The sequence below is a fragment of the Chaetura pelagica genome, unplaced genomic scaffold (assembly GCF_000747805.2).
Source record: "Chaetura pelagica isolate M959 unplaced genomic scaffold, ChaPel_1.0 scaffold13, whole genome shotgun sequence".
Lineage (NCBI taxonomy): Eukaryota > Metazoa > Chordata > Aves > Apodiformes > Apodidae > Chaetura > Chaetura pelagica.
Genome location: NW_009954543.1, coordinates 1,623,490 through 1,650,688, shown reverse-complemented (window position 1 = coordinate 1,650,688; position 27,199 = coordinate 1,623,490). Strand labels below are relative to the sequence as shown.

The following is a 27,199-nucleotide window of genomic DNA, read 5'->3' as shown; positions in this document are numbered from 1 at the left end:
TTGGAGACGAAGGCCATAGAGGACGAGACAACACAATATTAAAACAAGAATTGTCCAGATGAGAACAAGAGTTTATCTGATAGAGACATGGCAGCACAACAGTGAAGAGCCTGGAGGCACTTGGGCTGACAAAGACAACCCCTGCAGGGGGTTATGGAGAACATATGCCAGGGTGGGATATGCAGCTCCCTTTAATATGGCAGAGCATCTTCTGCCCTCAGGCCCCTGCTCAGCTCTGCTGGCTATTGTAGAAGGTGGCAGAGCCAAGTCTTGTCCTGAACCTGCCTCTGGTAGACAGGCCAGTTCTATCGCTGCCATCAGCATCTCTGTGACCCTGGGCCAGAAAAGCACAAAGATCACATTTGTACACCAACCTGGTCACATACAGCTGTGACTGAAATCAACACAGGACCATTCCAGAGCTTTTACTGGGCAGGTTGTTACGAGGCTGAAAGCATTTCTTACATCCACTGCAGAGATGAGGTAACAAGCTCCTCCTCCACCGTTAGTGCCAGATGTAAAAGAACAAGGCACAAACATTAAATATCTTGCCCCCAGAGAAAGGATAGGCTTCCAAGTCTAAGCATAAATGAAAGTTTAACTAATTCAGATCCAAATTCTACTAAGGAAGTATAGATGTAGATTCCAATATTAAGGGTCTAAATGCCACTTCCCTGCATTTTTCTCCTAATTTATGCAATTGTAGAAAGGAAAATCTAATCCCAAAAAGCCATGTAAATGCTTCTAAAATGCCAATTAAAACTTATTTTCAAAAGTTAGCAAAATACAGGTATGTTCAGAATTCTGCTCAAGAAGCTGAAGTATTTTCTTAGAAAATACTTCTTGCTTAGCACCTGAACAACCCCTTTAATTCCAAATCCTGTCTCAATCATAAGACATTACTCCTGCTAATGTCAGAAGTGCAGTAACCTACAACCTACTGTAATTGCTTTAGCAAAAAGAAGCCAGTGAAAGGAAAAATAATCTTCCCTAATGTGCTCTGCTAATCATGATCAGCAGCACAGGATTTCTAGTGAGTGGTCTGCAGAACATCCAAGAGGTCAGTAGGCAGTTTCCTTAAGGAACAAGCTATGAGCAAGGAGGCACCAAGCAGCTGTGGACAGGCAGGTAGAAGAAACAGCTGGGTGTGGGCACAGCCAGCCAGGGCCTATAGGAGTAGGGGAAAGCTAGAGGAACAGAGGACAGCCTTAAGAGTTCCTTTAAATGTAATGAAGCATTCCTTTAAAAGTGTTCTGCGTTTGAGGTTTTTTTTGTTGTTAGCTAAAGAAATGGGATAGATTAAAAGGATACTATATCATAATTTCAGAATTATTTCATTTTAAAACATTCAAATTGACAATGTCTCTTCCTATTTACTCTTCTAGCATAAGATTAGGGTTAACATATCCTTCAGCTGAGAGATCATCACTGAGAAGTAACACAGGAAAATCCAGTTTGATTTACTTAAAAATGACAAACTAACTTCTAGAAAAGAACTTTAATAAGAAATATGACAGAGTAACTTTGAACCTGATTTTACACTACGATAAAAGTTAGACCAGGAACAGGTAATAATTGCATCAGTGATTTTACTGAAAGCCCACTTCCAAAGTATATTTACAGTACAACATCGTAACATCGTAAATCGGAAGATGCATGTCTAAACTCTTACCCTGAAACATTGATGTCAAATTTAAATGTCAAAAAGTATTTTATCCAAATGTTAGTTCTAGTTCATCCCAATAAAAGAACTGAACAGGAAGTAGGCACATTGCCCCTTAGCTACCAAAGATGTTTAACAAAATAGAAAAATTAATTAGATTTGAGAGAGAAGTTTTATGTGAAAAGCCAATTTAGTATTAGCAATAACTATAATTGCATATAGAAGGACACCTCCCCACCTCCAAGTTTTTTATTTGGAAAGCTCCACAGACAACTGAGCTGTTTGAATAGTATTTGTTGTTATATAAAATAATCTGATACAAATAGAAACTGTGATCTTACTTGCACAGTTGCAAACAGATTAAAGTGAAAATGCTACTTCTATGACAGCAAAAATTTGCTTGCAGAAGTCATGTCTGTTTGAAGGAAAGTAACTAACATACAGAACTTCTAGCTGGAGATGATTACGTTTACAACTGTAAGTTAAGCCAGCAAAGCAAAACAAATCTCCACAAAACAAAAAGGAGCAGGAAAAGCAGCAACACACTCTCCTCTCTCTACTTTCCCCTCCACTTGCCCATTGTTCCCAGTTGCTGCTGCCAAGAGGGCCTGGTACTGAGGAAGGTGTTTCATGTAGCTTGTGCTTTTTGCTGTCTCCTTTCAGATGTACTCTCTCACCTCCATATCACCCACCATGACAAACGGATCATTTTTCCTTCCCTCCACTTACTCATCATTGACAAAACTGCTGAGATCCAGTTAGAGAAAGGAATTATCCTCAATAGGCACCTTCACTTACAACTGTCTGACACCACAGTCATCTAAATGTAATCTTTTCAAGCTGAAATAACCTACTTAAAGGCCCTTTGAGACACACAGCATGTCTATACTCCCTGTCTCTCATGCCATAATAATAATCAGAAGTATGCTGAAGCATCTACTGTTGCTGTGGCTTCTTTCAGTGTCATTCACAAATGTTTTTTAAGAGTGTTATAAGCTTTCTTGATAAGAAAAGTTGAACGAGTCCAGGCAAGCACAGCCCCCAGTTTCAGGATCACACAAAATTACCCCAAGTGAAGGTGCAATATGGTAGTGCTCATTCCTGCACTGTCCATTGTCTCTAAGAAATGACAGACTGAAATCAGGTATAGAAATGACAACCTTACGTAACAGAGGAAAAAGCTGTTTACCATTATTGATACTTCAATTAAAGAAATTTCTCCACACTAATGACAGCATTTGTGCATATGCTCACACCTTCATTTACTTAAACATTTTTAATTATTAGTCATACATACTTGCAACCCACACATACACACTCTCTAACAGAGACCTAGGATGGATTAATTTTATCCCAAAGGTACCTTTCCGTCAGTTAAAAGCCACTGAAATTACTTAGCTAATGTAGACTGTCAGCCTATTGTAATCTAACCACCTAACCTGAGCTTCTGCTATCAGCATCAATGATAATTGCACAGTTTAAGTCCAAATAAATAAATAAATAAATCTGTGTATCACATCTCACAACTATAAAGGAAGCCCAGAAAGAACTGAAATGCAGAACACCAAATGGGGTTTCACAAATGAATAGGTATGATGTTTGACAGGATCTCAACTTAAGTAAAAACATATTACTGGCAATCTCACACAAATGGAAACATACTTCTCTATTAGGCTGTTACAGAATGTCACTTGAAGACATACTATCCAAAGATACAACCAAGCCAGACTCTGTAATAACACCAATCTTAGTACCTCACAAATCAGATACATATTGTATTTATATCATTTTAATCTGGATGCCCTCAGTATTAATCACACACTGTCTTCAGATGCTTCCACTTAAATTAACTCCTGACAGGATTCCACAAGTAATTCCTTCTGGAGCTTTTTTACATAGCGAGGAGTCTAAACAATTTTTTCCAGTCTTTGCTAGTGAAAATTTACTTATTGCCACAGCTATTTAGTGACAAAGTCACTTAAAACACTTAAAACATATGTTTCTGATATCACAGAATCACATAGTTATTGAGACTGGAAAAGACCTCTAAGATTATCAAGTCCAGCCTATGACCTAACACCACCACATCAGCTAGACCATGACACTAAGTGCCACATCCAGTCTTTCCTTAAACACTCCCAGGGATGGTGACTCTACCACTTCCCTGGGCAGCCCATTCCAATGTCTGATCACCCTTTTTGTAAAGAAGTCCTTTCTAATATCCAACCTAAACCTCCCCTGGCACAGCTTGAGGCCATGTCCTCTCATCCTGTTGCCTGGGAGAAGAGCCTGACCTCCACCTGACTATAACCTCCCTTCAGGTAGTTCTAGAGCGTGGTAAGATCCCTCGAGTCTCCTCTTCTCCAGGTTAACAACCCCAGATCCCTCAGCCTTTCATCATAAGACTTTCCTTCTAGTCCCTTCACCAGCCTCATTGTTCTCCTCTGGACCTGCTCCAGCACCTCAATATCTTTCTTGAGGAGAAGAGCCTGACCTCCACCTGACTATAACCTCCCTTCAGGTAGTTCTAGAGCGTGGTAAGATCCCTCGAGTCTCCTCTTCTCCAGGTTAACAACCCCAGATCCCTCAGCCTTTCATCATAAGACTTTCCTTCTAGTCCCTTCACCAGCCTCATTGTTCTCCTCTGGACCTGCTCCAGCACCTCAATATCTTTCTTGAAGTGAGGGGCCCAAAACTGCACACAGTACTCAAGGTGAGGTCTCACCAGTGCTGTGTACAGGGGGAGAATTACATCCCTACTCCTGCTGGCCACGCTATTCCTGATACAAGCCAGGATGCCATTGGCCTTCCAGGCTGCCTGGGCACGCTGGTGGCTCTTGTGCAACTGGTTGTACCCGGTCCTCATGGCCCCATCCCTTGTGGCCTGCCCCCCAGCCCCTCTTTCCCCAGCCTGTAGCACTGCCTGGGGTTATTGTGGCCAAAATGCAGGACCCTGCACTTGGTCTTGTTGAACCTCATACTGTTGGCCTCAGCCCATTGACCCAGCTTGTCCAGGTCCCTCTGCAGTGTCTTCCTACCCTTGACACTACCCCCAACTTGGTGTCATCTGTCAATTTACTAAGGGGTAGACATGTCTCTAAAGTATGAATGGGGTAATAGAGTAATATCCCAAATAACACAGGCATAACCTGTTTTTAAAAGGCAATGCTGACACAAATCATAACACTTTAATGGTTTAAATTTACATTCACTTCTCAGCATCAAAGATTTTGTTAGCATAGCAATACCATACTAGTGTGAAGACATAGTGCATCATGTCAGGCACCAGGTAAAGGTTAGCCATACAAAACACACAGGTGTGGGCAACAAGAACCACACTGCAAGTTTGTGTAATTAAAGTTCTGCAAAAACAAGTAAGAGGAAGCATTTCCTACACACAGTTATATCTATTTTAAATATGCAGTTTCTGAGTCTTTCCACTTTCTGTTATTTTCTGCTTCAAACCCAGTGGGGTTTTCAGCTTGCAGTTAGCCTTCTAGCAAGGGGGTCACATAGGACAAGCAGCCAGCCCAATGTCAGGTGACTTATGGTCTCTGGAGTGAATTCTACACCGACATCAGCAAATTTTCAATGGTCTGCAAATCAAAAATACATTAAAAATCCACCATCATTCAGCTTAGTCACTCTCTAGCCTCTCTCAGCTCCTGTTTGACCAGGTAACATCCAAATCTGATTACATTCCATTTCCACCATGACAGAAATGGAAATTACCATTACTTTAAAGAAGAAAAAAGCTTTCTACAACTACAGAGCCACTAGAACTACATCTGCAAATTTTGGAAGCTCTCAAACCCACAGTTTGCCTGAAAGCCTAAGCTTTTCTAGTTTGTTTGAGATCAGTATCAATACCAAGTTTGGAATATTTAAGACTCACAGCAAACCATCACAATCCTAGCTGCATAAGGAGCATGACTCCTTTTATTTGTATAGTATCTCACAGTAACTTACCAAAACCTAACCTTCTAAGCTTTATCAAGAATAGACAGCATCTGAAAACACAGTCTGAAAAAAAAAAAAAGAAAAGTATTGGGTAAAGGCTCATAGATGCAGCTGTTGAGACTCTGTCTCCAATGCCACTGTGAGACAGTCATGAGTGATAAGTGCACCATTAGGACACACTTTTCAGCTGAAGTCCAAACCTCAGTTTTAAGCTTGGACTGTACTGCAAAGACAAAGAAAGAACAGCTCAAATGAGCTCAAAGGTGTACAAAGCTGCCACAGACTCTATTTCAGTGCCTCTGTCTAGAGAAAGCACCTTCAAAGTGCCCTGCCCCTTATTCCCCAAGGCCAACTCCAGCAGCTACCCATTTTCTCATGCTTCTTGAGTTTCTCAAGCCATCCCTAGACCTTGGACCCCAGTTGAGACACCTCTTAACAGAAGGCTTCTCACCCTGTCCTGCCAAGTACAAGATGGCACATACAGTGCAGAGACCTGCATGTAAACTTCCAGGCATAGACAACTACTTGGAAATTTCATCCTTTTGTATCTCTATTGATAATCCAAACATCATGTGAGCAAGTTAACAGACATAGTGAGGAAGGATGGTTTGGTGATACTTCAGAGAAAGAAGAGACTGAATAAGAACACTAATTCTGGGAGAAGTGGGCATGTTACAGTATAGCCTTATGGTCATTCCACTAAATTAGATCTTTCTGGAAATTTTTCTTTGAAATTAAACTGATAAGAACCTTGTGATGTTGACCAAATGGCACATAAAAACTTCAAATGTTGTAACAACATTAACCAATAATATAAATTCAGTGTGAAATAAAAAGCTTATATTGTATTAGCCTATTGTGTACCCCACACCCTCAAAAATACAAGACACTCAAATTAATTAGTTTTGTTTCTAATAAGCCAGGAAATGTAAGATCTAGTAACCAGTTTTTCTTTAACTCTATTAAATTATTTGTAGTGTCTTAAAGACTTCTACTACTGAGTCCAATGCACCTCAAAAATAATACGCTCTGCTCACAGTATAGTTTTAGTAGTTCTATGCTGAACATTAAAATCACTGCTAGACACATTTGGTAAGAATGTGATTTTCTTTTAAGTGAGCTTTAGGAACAAAATGTCCAGCCTTGCACTATGAATATAACATACATTCCAAAACTGCTCCCATGGGACCTGATGAGCACACTCTGTGCAGAAGTGCTAGCACCTTCATTGCATGTCCTTTGCCTGGTGTCTCTCAATAAACTTTTACACCTTCCCAACTTCTTGTTTTTGTGTTTGTAAGTATTTCTGTAAGTTTGTAAGTAAGTATTGATGCTTCTCCCTTTTGTCTGACTTCTTTTGAACTGCAGTATTAGATGTCTCCTAACTGGAGACTTTCAAGACCTGTCTGGATGCCTTTCTGAGAGATGTGCCCTAGTTTTTTTGTCCTGCTCTGGCAGGGGGGTTGGACTCTATGATCTTTGGCGGTCCCCTCCAACCCCTAATATTCTGTACTATCTTTAAAAAAAAATTATGTGTTTTATCTGAAAATAACAAAGATGTACAAGGAACCAGCCTGTGTACAAATTACTGCTCAGTTGGGAAAATCCTAAATATAACTAATTACTTCTCTGATAAGCAGATAGGAATTATTGTGATAATTTTCTCACATTTATCATCTGATCTGCAAGATTGTATCCAAGATACAACTTCCAGTTAAAGAGTACACAAAGTTGCCCTTGAACATATTGTCACATGCTTAATAGCTTTTCATTCTTAAATCTTCCCAGTTCTACAGAAGTTATTTTGTTTGTTTTTTCAGTGTCCTCTAAGGGTCTGAAGAGATCTACACATTGGGAACATAACATTTGAAATCATTGCTTGATATTACTGCTTTTTTTCTTGGAAAGAGGAAACTTAGATGAAAAGTTGCATGAATAACTTTGTTTTCTTCCCCAAGACTCTTTTCCCATAGATTGCCCTGGACCCAAGTCAAAGAACATGTCCTAGTGTTCTGGAAAAGAGATTTTTTCCTCAAGATTTAGATTTCTTTTGTTAGCGACATTTACTTCCTGACCCACTACCTTTGCCTTGCTAAAGTCCAGACTCTCTATATATTCTATATATGTACATATATCATATATACTCCTTTATTCTGAACTTAAATTAATAGTAATTTTAACTACATTGACATACTCTCAGTTAGTCCTTGTTCTCATCTGATAAAGCTTATTTCTCTGAAGTAGAAATCAAAGATGATATTCTATAATTATGTCAACAGTATAACTTACAGAGTTCGTTCTAAAAAGCTTCAAGTTCATGCTATACAAGTCAGAAATTGTAATTTCCTAATTCACCTGTTCAACTGTATCTTCAGTGCTTACCCATTTATTTTCTTTCCCACAGAAAAGCATGGCTAGAGATGGCACTGATTTCTACAGTAAACTTTTAAAATAAGCAACACAGCTGGGGCAGAGCGGTATCTTTGCTTTCTTGGACTGCTTCAAAATCTAAGCTGACTTCTGAATTTCCTTTTTGAATATGATATGGGCTCAGCTCAGCACATTTACCACTCTGGATGCATTAGGAACAAGCAGCGGATACTATTCTAAACGGGAACACTTATCACAGTCCCTGTTGTGCTAAACAATAGATTAATTACTGTATAAAGTTATGAATAATTAAGAGCAGCAGGAGGAAGTCTATGCAGAGTGAGATTCCAATTTACAGGACTGTCTCCTGTTAATATAAACACAAAAAAAATGTTATTTGCTTTATATGAAGTGTGCATGGTCTTAAGTTGTTACTCAGCCGTGATAAGTAAGTACAACAGAAAGTAACTTCAAAGTAAGGTAGACAGTTTGGCTGGAAATCACTACATAATTTAAAATGTTTTCATTGACTATGTCCTCCTCACACACATTTTAAACCTGTTTGTTCCTCAAATTATTTCTTCCCTGTTTAGGACTTCTCACAACTCCACTAGAGCTTGAATGAGATGAATGCAAAACAAAGGTTCTTCAGTGCACATTTCAGACATGCACATTGTTTCTGCTGAATATGTATTCCTCTTGCCAAAACTTTCCAAACTTCTTTCTACCTTCTGTATCAGACAACTAATGAGCTAAGGTGTGTAGGTGTGCATACATGTGTCATCAGAGTTATATAGCTTAACAGACAAAAATAACAGCTTTGAGAAAATAAAATAAAAAAGAAATAGGAATAAAGTTTCCCGCATCCCTACTCCTCTTTGTACTCTCAACAGACTTGAAACAACTGCATTAATGCAGCAAGCAATAGCTTGTAAAAGGATGCAAACCAGCTGAAACATTTGACAGACAGTGTTAAATACCAGAGGATTCATATCAACCTCTTTATTTGAAAAGGTGCTTTGATGTTGGCTATCTTTCATGTACCTCTTTCATGGCACATTAATAAGGAAAACTGAGATGGGGTAAATTAAGTCCCAAGGTCGTATCTAAAGTTACAGCACTGTGGGTACCTGATGAAATACGGATTAATGCTGCATGAGCACTGAATAAATAAAACCACTTCTGTTAACCACTCAAACAAGTTTTACAAGTAGTTCTGAACTTTATTCAGCAACTAGACTTCAGACATCTTAATCCCCCCACACTGCTTTGAAACCTAATTATCATAATGTGAACCCGAATGTTAGGTTCCTTTCAAACTGCGAGTGCTATGAAGCAGAAAAGTAATAGGAATTAAGCTAGTGTAACATTAGAAATGTAGAGGCATGGAACTTGAAAGTGGCATTTGTTAAAGCTGAGCGAGTATAATGTAGATATTCAACAACATAAAACACACATTTAAATTGAAAAGGATATTTAAAGCATGTGCAGACACCTATAAAATACAAGCGGACCTAAAATCCTGTAGAACAAACATTTCCAAATCAATTTCTTGCCACCAAGGTCCAACTTCAAAAGGTATTAAACAGTCCTCATCTACCTTAGCAGAACATTTCTAAGTATTCTAAAGCAGACAATTTAAACATTAAAGAAAACCCAATGAGAACTTTATAAGTCATTACAGACTTTCCCCTATTTGTCACAGTACCAAAGTGTTTGAACTTAAACAGCAGTAAATTATTAATTACATTGCTTATAAAGTCTCAAGAGCAAGAAAAGATTTTGCTGAAAGTGGTAGAAAAGGATTTTGTATCAAGTTTAAAACCAAGTATAACAGAAATTAAACATGAAGCCACCTAAAAAACCACAAAATACACTTGCCTGGCTGCATTCTTTACTGCTTGTTGAAAACGATTAACAATTCACACCTATCAAACTTTCTTTTAAAAAAGAAATACCTTATTCTGAGTGTGCATTAATGTAACAAGCTCATAATTTGTCAGACCATTAAGAATGTTTGTTTGTGACAATGAAACCACTGAGGCTGAAAGAAAAATTGTGATTATTTTTTTTCCAAATAGGATTGTTTGTGTTGTCCTGCTCTAGCACAGTTCACCTGTCATTCGGATAGCTTTCATTTCCAAGAAGCCTAAAACCAACAGCAATCAAAGAAAAATAGCGGCAGTGATTGAAATATGGAATGAGATTCCTGAAATATTTTTTCAAGATTTTCATTTAATAGAGAAAGGCAAATGAAATCCTAAAAGTTCATCATCAGCCATGATAATACTGAACACACTGTTGTTTCATTTACATTACTGGTCCTGTTAAAACAAATACACTTGTCTAAAACAGAACATCTGTTTTGGTTATAATACAATGTATCTTTGGCAAGAACTCACAATAGAACTAACATAAATAATCAAGAATATTTATTGAATCTTGTAACAAAAGCTGATTTGTAACAAAAACCCTGAAGACTAGATATGACTGTCTCTGGGCTCTAGTCCAGTCCTAATCTAAGTCAATAAACATAGCCCTAAAAGGGAAATGACATTTTTTAAAAAAAGTCCTGCAGTTATTTAGATTTGATGTAGGTATTTGAAAGCACATTGGTTACAAAAATAGTGGAAAATATTTGCTTTAAATAAAAAACTGTCAACCTGTGTCAAGACAGGCTTTTAAGCCACATGAAAAACGGTGCGATGGTGCTATATGCCTTACTTCCTACTACTGTTTCACTCATTTTTCTTCTCTTTGGAAAACATCAGTAAAACTATATGTAGCTTGAACTTGCCATTGTTGAGGATTAATTATTTTAATTGCTTACTTTTTCTATATTTATCAGCACTAAAAAAGACAAACCAGTCAAACACAATACTGTGTAATGATTTTGAGAGAAATTGAAATGAAGAAAATTTTAGAAGTCTGCTTTGATACTGATACAATTGAAATATTGAGAATCAAAAGTGAGAATCAGTTAATTTGATTCTTGCCACAGCTGAAAATAAAGAGGTGAAATGCTGTTCTCACTTAAGTCTCTAGTTAAGTGCTCACTAGAGTGGGATACTGAAGCTAAGGACTAACTTCATGCACAATTCTGAAATCACTGTACAGGACTTTAGTAGTAGAGAGACTATTTCAGCATGTACTGCACATACATGCAATCAATTAAGTTTTCAACTGGTTACCATCATTAACGTTCTTCACCGAGCACACCTGTGCAGATGATTTGTGCATGCACTAATGACGCACACCTCCTTTCTACAATTACAGACACTATTATTGACTCATTTCCCTGGAAATGCACAATACAAGTTCCACATTATGAGCTGGACATAAAAACATGAGCAGATTTTAAGTTTTTTAAAAGAATTTCTGATCCTATTCTCCACTTCTAACAACAACAATAACAAAAAAAGTAGTATCATATTACAAGCTTTATTTGCCAAGGCAGCCGAGGTCTGTAGTACCTATCAGCCACCTTTCTGGACAACAGTTTAAGAAGTTGATTGGGATTTTGGTTTTAAAGCACTATAAAACAAGTCAAGCCTCATCAGCCAAGCCACTTTAAATTTGGACACAGTTCAGGAAAAGAAGATTGTAAATGCAAATAAAATTACCAGTTCTCCAAAACCTGCACACACCAACGAGCTGAGCTCTGTTTTGCTGGGCAAGGATTTCTACCTTCATGCAGCTCAGTGTATCACTGTGAGAAGCCTCATGCTTGGGAAATGGTATCACGTTAGATGCAACTGATTCATTCTGCTATCATCCAAGTACTGGAGGGTTTGTTTCCGTTCTGGGTTTTTTTGTTTGGTTTGGTTTTTTGTGTGTTTTCTTTTACTTTCGCACAGTTTAAACACTAAACTGATTTGTAAATCCATTTTTTTGTTACTACAACCTGCTGAAGCAGATCTGTAAAAATTAAGTGTTCCAACATTAGTTAAATTGTTTCTTAGAGACTTTAAGAGAAAAACAACTTACGAAGATCACTTAATGCCAAAGCATACCATGGCTTTCCACAGAACTCATTGGAGATCTGTACTCAGCCTATATATAAACAAAGTCCTCATATTTTCCCCTATCATGAGAAAAAAAAAAACATAATAAAGGGAAGATTTTGGTACATGGAAACAGAAAAGTTTTTTTGTGATCTGAGAGTGCATGCTCTGGGGAACTTTTTGTTTTCATTTAAAAGAGGAGCAGAAGAACTCATTTTTCAAAGTTATATTTCATAGTTTCCCTTAAGAGGTCTAGCACTTGTCTCAATGCATGCATACTGTCACCTATTGCTCAAATGATAATTCTGTACTAATTGCATTTAGCAAGTATCAGTTACATTTCTTTAATTCAGACTGACAAATTCCAGGCATTTCACTGGCTAGTGGGGGGTGTGGATGTCTGGGCTCATTTTTCTTTTCTGTTACTAAGATTTACCACGGAGATGAAGGAGACTTCTGGAGCTAGAATGCAAACAGAGCGAGTATCTTGCAGGACTCAGTGGAGTAACTGGGAAGCCCAGCACTGGATAATGCAATGAGATACACATAAAACTCACTTGGATAAAGACCAACATAGAAACCTTAATTTAAAAAAAAAACAAAACACACCTCAGTCAACACTGTCAAAATGTGACAGTCCAGCTCCAACTCCAGCTTATTTGCAAACCCACATATATAAACGTACACATAAGCAGCAGTTTACAAAGTTCAACAGCATCAAACTTGTCACCTATAGCATGCAGTACAAAAAAATTATTCTGATTTTAATATGCAGCACCTCAGTGTTCTGCATCCAAGTTTTGAAGGACTAGCTCTTCACCATATATGAGCACAGGGGAAGAATACCATTAACAATATACTAAAGTATAAGTGGTTTTGAGTATGTTAATTTTCACTTCCAGGAATTAATTTTGCAGGTTAAAGAATGAATTTATGTATTTTTCCTACAAAAAACATTAAAAGTTTTGGAAAAAATTAAAGGTTAAAAATTCTCTGCCAGTACTAGAAAAAAACAATCTACTTGATAACCTGACTTCTGTCTTAAAGAGAATTTATACTAATTCCTATTTCACAAGAGCCTTTATCACTTCCAAGAACTTGGTTCTGACCCAAAAAAAACCCCCAACACTGATAATTATTCTGCAAATTCTATACTTATGAACTATAAACAGACAAAAAATATTGAAGCAAAAAAGGAAAACACAGTGAGAAAACCATAAACCACAGTATTTTATAAATAATTTTTTCTGTGAAAACTAAGTAGGTATTTGCATTTTGTAGCATATGATCAATAAATAATTTTTAAAAATCACTGTTACTCTTTCAGAGAAATTGTTTATGTCAATGTAATGGATTTTTAAACCATATGAAGTGAACAACAGTGAAATTAAACATCTGCCATGAACCACACAGTATCAAGTGTCTTCCGTTCTCTACAATTACTAAAAATCCAGTTTTCAAGTTGGATTCAGGAAAGAGGATGCCAAATTTTTCAGAATCTTGAACAGCCTCTTTCCTTTGCAAACAAGTAAAATCAGAAAACCCCTACTATATCTCCTTAAATAGAAAGGTGATTAATATTAGATTCTGTGCAAATTTACTTAGAAATTTTAGAAACAAAGAACAAGTACAATTAAATTATAGCATAAGTTAGTAGGAATAATACATTTGTTAAACATTTTTGTAAGACAACTTCCTAATCTATGGAGAAAAGGCTCCATTAAACGCATATAGTAGTTTGAACAGATAAAGGCCATAAGTTTTTCAAAAATTTAGTTAATTTTGTTCAGTATGTTTAGAGAGTGAAAAGTAAATATTGCTGTTAAATTTTAGCACACTACTTAGTCCAAGGTAAATAATCAGAAATGCTTTAAAAAAGTGTAAACTCAAAATAAGAATGCTGTTCTGCAGGACAGAAAATAAAGTGATACAGTACAGTTTCCAGCCAAATAAAGAGCAATTTAGCATAGTTTGAATTCAACAAGCTAATGGATAAAATGTTGACATTTAAAGACATTAAATACTTTCACTACTTTCTGCTAGGTATTAACTAGATCTTTATTTCCAGACCATTTAATACCCATTGGACTAGCAACTATCCCACAGCATAGTAAGACAACTCGAGCTTTACCATTTGCATTTAAACCTCATTTATCAAGAAATAAACACACAATGCCAAACCTTGGTCCTTGGCTTTTTGAGCTGCTATTCTCTCACCTACTTTGTCACAATAATAGCAGCAATACAGTGCTTCAGCGAGTCTCTCTTACTAATTTGGGAGAACTATTTTCATAGTCCAAAGAGCTACAGCCATTTTCCTTTGACTAGAAGGATGGGTCAAGATTACTCAAAAAAAGAAAGAAAAGGCAATTAAAAGAAACACTTCAAACAATTACATTTAAGGCTACTTTTTAACTTAAAATATGCTGAGCAAATGAGTAATACAGCAAGCAAAGCCAGCTTACCAATAAACAACATCCAGTGGTGCAAAATATTTCTTCATAATTAAGTCAGCAAAGTAAGCTTCTGTTTCTCTGCAGGCTGTGCCATTGCCAATCACAACAGTGCTACAGCTTTGCAGGGGATAAAAAGATGAACAATTACTCTTTCCTTTTAGACTTTTTACATACATACTATTCAATGCACAACAATGACCAATACATCTTATTTTATATCACACAATGCCTGGAGTTAATGGGAATGTATTTAATAGGTTCAAGAGATGAGTCAACATTTTAACTCATTTGTAATTGAACCGAACAGTGGTAGTATCTGCAGAAAAACAAAAATTACGTTTAATATTGCTAAAAGAAATTTAAACTTATTTACAGTCCTCAAATTCTTTAACCTCATTTTCCCCTCATCTGTTATAAATCATGAAAAAGGGCAGAAGCCCAAGCAATCAGAATCATAATTCCTTAATGGGAACATCATAGTTTGCAACAGCTTGCAAGGTCATTACCTCCGACTACCCCCAACCACAGCCAGTCAGCCATCAAATCACCTTGTTTAAAGCCAATCTAATGCTTAAAGACAAACTGTGGCAGTTCAGCAGCTGACTTAGTGGACCAGATGTCTGTCCACAGGGGATCCCAATACAGTTGGAATCAATAACCCTTTAATTATGCTGCCCCTATTTTCATGTCCATCTGGAGAGCTATCTGAGCGGGATTTCCTTTGCTTAATAAAAGTCTTCCAAAGACTACAACGGGGGTCTTGGAAGAGGGGAAGATAGATGAGCAGTTTGGGGGTCGTGGGAGAGTAGGAAGACTGAGACGACACTATTCCTTAGCTAAATGATAATTTCTATTCCTAAAACTAAATGGATTGAAAAAGCATTACAGGGATACATTCATAGCAAAGTGGAGGTTTCTTTAGCATACTTGTGCTGTAGCAGCAGCCTCTTTATCTTCTCAGCTTCACGAAAGCCTTGACCAGAATGCAAGTAAACGACATCAGTATGGAGTATCTGACCTAGAATAATGAAAGGCAAAGCCATCTGATTAAAAAACCCACAAAGATCCAGAAGCTGTATCCTGTGGAACTATTAAAATTAATCTGAAGGTTCACAAAGAAAGCTTCTCAATAAGCCATCTTTCCCTTTTATTTCCGTATCCAATTGAAAGAAACACACAGTGGGCAGAGGACTAAAATCATAGAATCACAGAATGACTCAAGTTGGAAAAGACCCTTGGGATCGAGTTCAACCATCATCCCTACTTTACGAAGTTCTCCCAAAATGTTTTGTCTGACAAAGCAAAAGGGGTTGATACATTTAATAGTTCCCTGAGGACACATCCACGTAACAAATAAAGACCATCTAGTAATATTAGGCAAATACAGTGTACTATACTATCAAAGAGAAAACCAGCAAGTAACCAAAAAAGATTTATTGCTCTAGTCTAGTATATTTATAGATCCAGTTAAGAGAGAAATTAGGAAGGCAGTCTCAGGAACTGCAGCTCAGGAGCTCTAGAACTCCAATGCCAGCTTTTACCATCATCCCATCTATCATGTTTGGAAGTAACTCTGTATTAATTGGTATTGATAGCTTATGGTACAATGCAAGGTAATAACCATTTACCTTACCTTTACTGCCATTTTAATACATCAAGAACACATCTTTCCTTACACCTCCTCAGGTGGATATATTCTCAGACAAAAAGCAACAACAAAATAAAGGAAAAACAAACCATTTTCACATGAGCCTAAAGAGTTATGTATGCCCAGCATCAGACTAGCATGAATTGGAAAGGCTCTGTTCTGTATCTACCTAAAAACTGAACTAAAAACTTTTGCTAATACAATGTTTCTGATTTCTCACATTAACACAAATACTACTAAACAAAAAGGGCTGATCAAGTGTCCAGATGTCCAAGATATTGCCCATGAAAAAAACCCAAAGTTATAGAAAGTGTATAAATTTGAATTCTGTGTTAAACAATAAAAATGCCAGGTGTTCTCTTTGCTGGTTACTGAGAAGCACAATTACTTGAACCTGCATTCAAGAAGGCAGAAGGGATTTTAAATAGAATTTCAGAGAGGAATAATATAGCACCAAAGGAGACACTTGAATCCAGGTGCCAAAAACTTAACCTTAAACCTGAAGGAAGGAATTTGCATGACGGGATGCATGGAAAACACTAAAAGCTTAAGGAAAAAAAGCCATCTGATTAAGAAAGTAGGTTTTGAAACTATTGTTCCCTCTAAATGAATATATTTTTATCAGTCCTTTCAAAGATATTTTTAATTGCAACTTACTGGTTGGTGAAATAATGGCCAACTTGCAGCCATGTTTGTAGCCAGGATCTACACCCATTAAAGTACGGCCCCTCACAGGGCTGGTCAGAAGCAACTGCCGGAGATTCCTCCCAAACATCATCACAGACTCTTTCTCCGCATCAGATGTCAACTTCGATCTTAGAAGGATGAAAGCAAAATAAGATTTTCCCCCCAATTAGCTTTCAAATGCACTTTTGAATTGGTCCAAAGTTGTAAGGCTTTTCCCAATCTCAGGTTTTCATTATCTTTAATTAAATACAACACTCTGTGTTGTTTTAAAAAAAAGGCTCAGCTATGATCTCCTCATTCTGGTTCTAAGAATGTAAATAAAGAGTATAATAGAAACACCTATAAGAATGTACATATAGCAACTAACATTCAAACATCAACAAGTACTTTTGAGCAAATAACAGCTTTTCATTGAAGCCAATACCTAACTGGAAAAAAAAAAAAAAAGGATTTGAAGAAAACATGGGTTGTCTTCATCATAACTTCCCAGTTCTGGTGAAAAAAGGGTGATCATTTAGGCTGAGAGGTAATAGAGAGAAAGTGGAAGGGCCTGTTCAATTAATTACTAGCACACCTTGACTCATGAGGCATTTCAATTAATCCGTGAATTATGTTATTTAACAGTCATCACAGAAATGTGTAGACTTGAGATCTTTCTAGGAGGGTATTCCACTTCCTCAGAACCAAACAAAACTGATGGACTCATGAGGTTCCCTATCTTTCTTTTCGGTATCTTCAACAGAAAGGTGTGAGCTAGTGCACCAAGGACTGACTTTGATGACTTCAAGCAAGAACACTCACTGCAGAGTGTTACAAGAAACAAATCAGTCTTGTTGAGTGAAGGTGTACAAGATGCATAATGTCTTATTTGTCAGATGTGACCAGTAAGACAATGACTGATAAGGACAAGTATGTTTGTCATGGTATGGCATCTTACATGAAAAAGCAAAATTGAAAAAGTAATGGGGACACAAATATTCATCACCCAGCTGTTTCTTTGTCTATTGCAGATACCCACTACCATTTTCAGCTGCACTATCAATAACTAGAATAATTAGGAAAGCAATAGAAATCCAGTAAAGTCTTCATATAATTTAAATGGTAGCCAGTGCTCTTATTCTCCTTTTACCCATCAGTGAAAAAAAAGTAATATTTGTGTTTAATTTTATGTAAGAAAAAAACCTGCCTTCTAGTCAACTAACCCTATAAGAATAGGGTGGGGGAAATTACTCAAGTTTAGATCAATCAGTGCATGACACAATCAGGCTACAAACAGTTCGAACACAACCCTCATAAGGGCTGTCTGACATGACAAGCTAAGTAGCTGTTCTGACTGTGAAAGCTGTGACAGACATTTAAGAGTCTCACTTGAGTCTGCCCAGGATCCATCCAAACAAGCACCTCAGCCCTGTCTCATCCCACAACAGTCCAGAAAGAGCTGGTAAGTTCTCATCACCTCTCATTTGTGAAGTGATCTAGAGAGAGATCTAGATTCTCTTTCACACAGTACTGATAGAACATTTTCTAACAAAGTGTGCAACAGCAATATCCCCGTGCTTTTTGTTTCTGTATCAAGTATACCAAATTAATATAGACATGATATAAAGTAAGATTGTGAAGGGTATTAAATGTATTCCTGGACTCCTTAACAACTCAAATATGTCCTCATCACCAAAGAGCACACACTCTGTACATTGCCATCTCTTAAAAAAAGTACATGGGAATGGCTGCACTAGTTCAGGTAAGTGGTCCCTCTATCGTGGTACCCTGTCTTCAAGTGTGGCCATAAGCAGTTGCCTAGGGAGCTGCTACAGAAGGACTAGGTTACCTGTCTCATACTCTCATTCTAGGTTCCAGCTACTTCCAGCTCCCAGTATTTCCTGAGCTTGACACGATTTGTGTCTTTAGTAGCCCATAACAGAACTCTTGTCCAGCTATCCAGTCTCCTACTGAAGTCATGCACACTTCTTATTTTCACATAGTCAACTGGCAGCAAGTTCTGCAGGTCCACTAATAACTGTGCAAACAGCTGACACCTGTTAGTTGGAAGATGACTAATTTTTATGGTCCTCTAGGTCTTATACTGGAAAAGAGTAAAAAATTATCCCTAGAAGCCCTGTGCCACTCTTCACGCACCATCCATCTTTGTGTCCTCTCTTTTCCAAGCTGAAGAGTCATAGCCTGGTCAATTCTCCTTTACACAGAAATTATTTCAAACCTTGTTTCCCTTCACTGGGCCTTTCCCAGTTCTAATGAATCTTTTTGCTACATCTCCCCCTCGAGGTGAGGGGACCAAAATGACCAATATTATCCCAAACACAGGCCAACTAAATCAATTACTTACTCTTGTCTTTATTCCTGAACTAAATAATCTTATCTTCTGAGCACTTAGTATTTATGTGGAGATACCTTTTCACAGTGCCAAAGCATCTTTCCTGAACAGCTCAAGAGCTCCTAAGAGAGAATTACTTCCCCTTGCAAACATCATCTTACATCACCTCCACTGAACAGTTGCAGTTTCATTCCTTGATCATTCAGTCTTGCAAGATCCTTCTCCTATTCTTAAAAAAATGTAACAAAAATAACTTAAACCACTGAAAAAGCTTCTTCCAAGAGACTCCAGGGGAAGAACAATGTGATACCATTTGTGAGAGGCCAGAGAAAACAAAGTACATACCTAAGCCCCACAGGTATATGGATCTTCTACATATACAGAACAGAGATTCAACCAGTCATATGTGCATAGAAATTAAGTCTAAAAGTTACTTGTTTACAAGGGAAGGTTGAATGCTCTTAGGCTGGAGGCTCTGTATAGAAACAAGCCAAGTTCCAGTTTTTCATCTATCCCAGAGATATGGGGTCCCTATTCCCCACAAGGCCAAGTCCTCCCACACTGCAAATTCACATCAGTCCACCTGTGAAGGGAGACTTGTGCAGGAATTAAAATTGCCCCTAAACACATGCTATTAGTTACATTCACCTTATGGAAATCATGTTTAAAATTGGCATGGAGATACAGAAATTTTTATAGTAACAGGAAATGTTACTGAAAGTGCCAGGTACGTAGGGGAAACATAATGTTATGTCCTTTCTATTACCTAATATCCTGTATTTTAAAATTTCAAATATAGACTGCCTCTCACTCAACGCTTGTATCAATGACATGATCTACTGTCCCAAGTACTGGCCCTTAATTTCAAATCTGGGATAGTAATTTGATCCTTAAGCAAATAGCAAACTACCTCAAACAATCTAACATCTTTCTCTCTTTCAGTGCACCACTGGCTTAATCCAAATGGCAAGATGCCCTGCTTCATGTTTTTCCAATTTGTGACAATTCTCATTAACATGGCAGAGACACAAAACAGAGTAGGATAGCAGTTCTCTGTTCTAAAGACCAGAGGAGTTACTTTATTTTGTAAAAAAAAACAACAAACAAAACAAAATTTAAAAAAGCAACACAATAAACCCCTTCACTTGCTACTTTATGAAAAATTATCAACCAAGTCAGAATTTCAAGCCCCTCCCTTGAATTCTATTGAAGCACTCAGACTGTATGTCACTAACAGGTATATTGTAATAAAAGCAAAGAACCTAATAATGAACTAGTAGCTTCTATATTTAATAAGAGTCAGTTTTTAAATTGAGATTTAAAACTCCTCATTTCCATGTACAGTCTGAGAAGCAATCCTTTCCATGGAAAAATATCTGCAAACTAGCTTCAGGTGCGAAACAAGATATACAGAGAAATGTTTGTGTCCCTGAAGACAGAGTAGAGAAAGCACTCACTTAAAAAAAGCATGGAAAATTAGGAAAGGATTATCCATTAAGAAATATGTCTATGCCACATCACTTGTATCAAATCCTGATGGAATCATTCCATGCAGTATTGCAACAAAATAAAATGGATTTCAAAGAGCCAAAATCAACACTGGACATTATTATACCAGATACACAAAATTATGGTATCTGACAGTGGAAGAAAGGAAATTAAACAATAAATAAGGTATCCATCCTGCTGACAAGTTTTATTTTTCTGATCACTATAAGCACCAGAAATTTCAATAAGCTCTTGGAAACTTTCTGTTCCAACATTTAATGATAATAAAAAAGAGAACAGCGGGGGGTGGCTTGGAAATATTAATGCTAAAAGGAGGTATTGAATACTTTAGCAGTCCTTTGCAAGAGTCCTAAAAATCAGCTTCTGATGTCAGTGGAAAGAGAATAAAAGAAGGATAAGAGTTAAGTGGTCACAGATCAGGAATACTACTGGCAGGTGCTTTGCATTCCTTTCTGCAGAAGATGTTTCAGCTTTTCCTAATGAGATACCACTGATCATGTGATATATCATAAAGAGTAAAACATTATTAGATATCACTGAGGAACAGGTAGTAAGCTTTGTGTTCTTTGCACTTAAGACTGGTGAGCTACATCTATGAAATACAGGGGAAGGAAGCTTTTTTTTTTTTAAGAGAAGAAAAAACACTGACCAACCTATGGCTGAAGAAGACCTCAGTGCTATATCCCAACACACAGGCCACAACAGTCCTGTGGCAGGAATCATGAACCACAAAAAAAGCCTTGAAGAACCTTTATGTCTGTTTTCTCACTTAGAAAACCAAACCACAAACTCAAATAAATGAAAGATATTCTAATAAAATCTTGGGGAGAGAACTGTTGGTAGTATGAAAATACATACTCCTTCTAGGATTACCTGAATTCTCTACAGAGGAGAGGATATATAAGGCGCTTATATGCATCCTCAACTGAATTCCGTAGTATCCTCATCAATTCTGGTTTTAAAAATTGTTTTGGTCTCCATCTGCAAAACAATAAAAGAAGAACAAAAAAGGTTTTAGGAACATATGCAACAACTCAGATAAAAAGATAACTTAAAAAAAAAAAAAAAAGACTTCTACATTGAATGCAATGTCCTATATACTGCAGAATTACTACAATAACTAGGGAATGAAATCATAGCTTCAAATATTAATGGAATGAGAAGTTGCTTATGGTTCTACTAGCAGACAAGGCCCGTCTTTTTTCTTTTTTTTAGGTACTAGAATGTAATCATATTTTATATTTTAAAGAGAACATTAAAAAAAAAAGTTACTTTTCACTTCAAGAAGCCAAACCTTACTACAACTGAAGAACTTGGTTCCATGTTATCATTAGGATTTCATTATTTGCTACTCCTCAATACATTACAAAAAATTATTAAACATCCTCTGCAAGCGTCACTGCAGAGCTAGTCATGTATGACTACTGTGCCCAGACAGAAATTCAAGAGCTAAACGAATATAAATGAATGAAATTCAACTCCAATTTAATTTGGAATGCTGTTGGTACCTGTTCAAACTCAAATGAAATCTATTAATTTTGTAACAGTCCACTAAAAAAACCAAAACAACACAAATAAAAACAACAAACCCTCACAAAACAGCAAAATCCAAACAATTTGCCAATGATTTTTGTTTGCCTGTCGTTGATATATTTAAAATGTAAATAGTATTTTGCAAAAGGGAAAACAAAATAAACAAAACCAAACAAATGCAAGACTATTTCCCAATATTTCTACGCTGAACTCTGCAGAGCATCCCCTTTCCTAAGAAGCCTGTGCACAGTGATCATAACCTAAAAACAATAACTTCAAATTTTGTCCTAAAATACACAGCAGTTTCAAAGCTCCCCAGAACAGAAATCTCAGATATTAATTCCATTGACCTTTTTGGTTTGGGTAACATTACTATGTGGGGATGGGACGGGGGGAAAGTCCCTTGAACAAGCATGACTTACTCAGCGAGTAAAAGAACAGAGAAAGCCTGAGGACATGCAGCCACATAAATTAAACTTGTACAGAGTTTTATGAAATTAAACTATGAATGTTTTATTTTAGAGTCCATCTGCTTTTTACTTATTGTTAAAATAGTTTTGTCAGTTTTCTTCAGTTAGCATATTTTTTTACGTGCCCGGGTCCCTAACTACAGAGTGAGACACACACGTTGTTTAGTACATCTGGGTATCTTATGAAAGTTTTTTGCTTTTTTTTTAAATTGCAACATCATAGAATTATGGCCATTCTATAATGTGTCCAGGTCCAGGCCAAGCCAAAATAACGACTGAGTTTTACTTCTGACTTTTTAAATTTGTACTTACTCAGAAATATTGAGAATCTTAAATTGCTCCTACCCAGACAGCTTTTTGGTTGTTGAAGGGGACCTGTTGTTTCCTGAAACAGCTTTTTTAAGTGTCTGCATATATAATAGTTGAGAAATGTGTGATCAAGTCAACACTGTGTTAATGCAGACAGACATGGGAGCAGAATTAAGTTTTACAACATCCAGAGTTGTGAGTGCTTAACCACATGACCTCATCACTTTGCTAACAGTTTTTGCAAATAGTTCTATTATACTTATTTGTAACTAGAGACTCTTTCCATACCTATATAAAACTGGCAGAGGCTTTAAACCTCCTTATTGCCATCAAATTCTATAAACAAGAAGTTTTTACAGGTGGCGTATACAACTACACTCCCCCAGAAAGTATCCTCAGCACAAATAAGAATTAATTTGGAAATCTGGCAGCTGTTTTCCCCTCTCTTCCATCCATTAAAACTAACTAGCAAATTTTTCTTTGTAAATAGTTTATCACAGCAGACATTTTTATTACCTGCCTATATACAAGTAAAAATTATTTAAGCAACACTCTATTAGAAACCCTAGAATTGCTACAAATGCAAAAATATCCAAATGGTAAGTTCAATCAAAGCAAATACTGCATTTTAATAATTCCACTACTTCATAAGGAAAGAGAAAATTCCACTTCACTGCAGAAACAAAGCAAAGGCATGTGTATATAATTTTGAAGATCAATGAAGCCTAGTTAAGTTCCTTTCTAAGAACAGATTTGTTTAGAATAAATAATCAATAGATGACTTTGGAAGTCCTTAAAATTAAGCCGTATTTAGAAAAACTCCATATAAATAATATCATCTTACTCTGCTCATCAGCTCTCCATGTTCATATACCCACAACAGTGATGACTGCAAGTGACTTAGACTACAGATAGACCTCAGAGGGTGAAACTATACATCAATAGAATTAACATCCAAATTAAGAATCACTGGTATTAATTGACTATTCCAGGAAGTGCACAGCTAGGTTTTTAGACCTGACGCACCAAAAGCAGAGCTTTGTTTTCCTTCAAGACATGATATAAAACTTGACTACGAAACCAAGTTGGTAAGTGCATACACAGCATGCCTTTATGGCCTATACCACAGACTTTACACAGGATCTGAGATTTTTGTCTGGAAACTGAAAAAATGGTCAAACACCACACATTCGTCAAACAGCAAACCAGCTTGCTCATCTGGGAGGAATTCTGTTGGAAGCTTCAACGGACGACAAAAGAACTAACAAGTGCTGTGAGTTTTTCAAGAAAGCCCTCCTAGAAGCACAAAAACAGTTCACTCCCTCTAACACCTTTAAAGGCAGGGGAAGTAACCATAGGTTTGGGTTGGAAGGGACCTGAAAGATCATCTAGTTCCAACTCCCCCTGCCATGGGCAGGGACACCTTCCACCAGACCAGGTTGCTCAAAGCCCCATGCAACATGGCATTGAACACTTCCAGGGATGGAGCATCCACAACTTGCATGAGCAACCTGTTCCAGTGTCTCACCACCTTCACACTAAAGAATTTCCTCCTAACGTCTAGCATAAATCTACCTTCTTCTAGTTCAAAGCCATTACCCCTTGTCCTGTTGCTACAAACCTTGTAAAAAGTCCCTCCTCATCTTTCTTGCAAGCCCCTTTCAGGTAGTGTAAGGCTGCTATAAGGTGTCCCTAGAGCCTTCTCCTCTCCAGGCTGAACAACCTCAACTTTCTCAGCCTGTCTTTGTAGAAGAGGTGCTCCAGCCCTCTCTGATCATCTTCCCAGCCCTCCTCTGGACAAGACTGAGTGGAACAACAGATCTCCTTGGCTTAACTGTGAGCTTCCAAGTCTGCTCAAAATCAAAAGAGAAGTGCACCATACATGGAAAAGTGGCTGAATACGCATTGAGAACTGCAAAGGCATTGTCAGGGTGTGCAGAGAAGCGGTTAGAAAAGCAAAAGCTCAGCTCAAATTGAAATTGGCCAGAGATGTCAAAAACAACAAGAAAAAGTTCTTCAGGTACAAAACATCAAGCAGGAACAGAAGGGAAATATTTGCCCATTGATAAACAGGAGGAAGGAATTAGTTATCAACAACACAGAAAAGGCAGAGATTCTAAATACTTTCTTCACCTCTGTCTTTACCAGCACTATTGGGCCCCAGGCCTTGGAAATAAAAATCCAGGTTGATGCAAACATAGACCCATTGTCAGTAAAGGAAGATGATATGAACTGTTAGAGGGCCCTGAAAATATCCAAGACTGTTAGGAGAGTTGGCTGATGCTGTCACAAGGCTGTTCTCCATAATCTTAGAGAAGCTGTGGAAACTGGGGGACATCCCAGAAGACTGGAAGAAGGCTGATGTTGCCCCTACAAAAAGGCCTTAAAGGAGGACCCAAGAAATTACAGGCCCATCAGTCTTACCTTCATCAGAGAAGATAGTGATAGGGCAAGGGATAATGGTTTTCAACTGTGGGAGGGGAGATCTAGGTTAGATATTAGGAAGAAATTCTTCACTATAAGGGTGGTGAGGAACTGGAATGGGTTGCCCATGGAGATTGTTGATGCCCTGTCCCTGGAGGTTTTTAAAACCAGGTTGGATGAGGTTTTGTGCAACCCGGCCTAGTGGTAGGGGTCCCTGCTCATGGCAGGGGGAGTTGGAACTTGATGATCTCTGAGGTCCCTTCCAACATTAATGATTCTATGATTCTGTGTTCTACTTCAATCCCTGGTAAAGACACAGAATGAATCCTCTTGAGGGCTATCACAAGTCAAATTAAGCTCATGACTGGAAAAAGTCAGCATGTATTCACTCAGGACAAATCACGTTTGACAAACCTGAACACCTTCTATGATAAAGTAGCCTGCTTGGTTGATGTGGAGTGGACACTGTCTACCCAGATTTCTCCAAGGCTTTCAGCACAGTTCCCTACAGCCTTCTAGATAAACTGATGTGTTATGGTCTACATAAGTGCTCTGTGCAGTGGGTGGGGAACTGGCCAACAGGTTACAGAGGGTGGTGAGAAACAACTCTTTTTCAAACTAGCAACCTGAATTCCAAGGCAATATAGATGCTTCTACAGGCTAAAGAATATTCTGAACTTGCAAAGAAAATACAGTCATCTTAGAAAGCATCTACATCGAGCTCAATGCAATAATGAAGAAATGCAGACTTCCAAAGCCACTTTCCATCACAGGCACATTTAATGCTAAAAAATTAACCTCAGAAGAACACAAAGGTCAGCATATTTGCTAATAAATCAATATGCAGTAGGTGATCCCTACTGTGTTGTGGCTAGACTATTGACCAAACTCCATAGCACGGTGGCATTTCTGGTTCTGCAACTGATTTTAAGTGTGACCTTCAGCAGATTAGTTAATACCTTTGAAAACTTTTTAAATCCTTGCCTTAAACACAAGTTCTTAACACTCTGCTCTCACCAGTAAATCAATACAAAGAAAAGAATGGAACTCCCACCCTTGGACATGCATTTCCAAGCTTGCAAGGCAAAATATCTGTCAATTTGATAAAACAGCTGTCAAACTATTGAGGAAGATGAGAATCTATCCTAGATGTTAATGCACTAAGATCTACTAAAATAATTTTTTCCAAAGTTTTCTGTTGATAGAGAAGTTGTCCTTAAATAGTGAGAAGCTATAAGCATATATAGCCTCAGGAATGCTAAGTATTATTAAGTAGTTCAGTTTCCAAGGTCAATATTCTTTTTATCTCAGGATGACTCACAAAAGTGTAATCAACCAAAAATATCTCAATTTACATCCCACTTTCATTTGTGCAGCAGTGACAAGCTGTTCCATTGTCTGTGGCTCACAGTGCTTCCAAATTGTGTCACAGATGCAGTTAAAGCAAGACTGACACATGTTCTGCCTACAGAATACACATCTTGGGGGAGGACAGAAATCCCCTTACAGGTATTAAAACTATTATGAAACTTAGGTGTGTTTATGAATCCTGACACTTTACTGAAAAAAGTGACTTACTATTGGTCCTAGATCATATTGTGTTATCTGGCTAAACAATATTTTAACTCCTTCACAGGCTTCAATGCTGGAAACAAAACTATCAAATTTCTACAGTAAAAATGAACATTTTTATCACATCCCTTTCTTGGATTTGGTGTGGGAGAAAAATAAATGGTAAAGCAGTATCACAGTAAACAATTTTATACACTAATAAAGTGTGTATTTTCTATCTTTTTTTCCTCCTTTTGGTTATTTAATTTTAGGATGCAAAGGT

At 37.4% G+C, this 27,199-nt stretch overlaps 1 protein-coding gene across 1 annotated transcript in view; it reads right to left on the bottom strand.

Annotated features, from left to right (window-relative positions):
- SRBD1 (S1 RNA binding domain 1) overlaps positions 1-27,199 on the bottom strand; it is a 118,822-nt gene that overhangs the window by 75,876 nt on the left and 15,747 nt on the right. Inside the window, exons 10-13 of the mRNA XM_010004937.1 lie at positions 21,503-21,610; positions 16,759-16,916; positions 15,381-15,471; positions 14,463-14,570 (exon numbers count right to left, since the gene is read on the bottom strand). Coding sequence (XP_010003239.1) covers positions 14,463-14,570; positions 15,381-15,471; positions 16,759-16,916; positions 21,503-21,610 — 465 coding nt within the window. The remainder of the gene's footprint in view (positions 1-14,462; positions 14,571-15,380; positions 15,472-16,758; positions 16,917-21,502; positions 21,611-27,199) is intronic.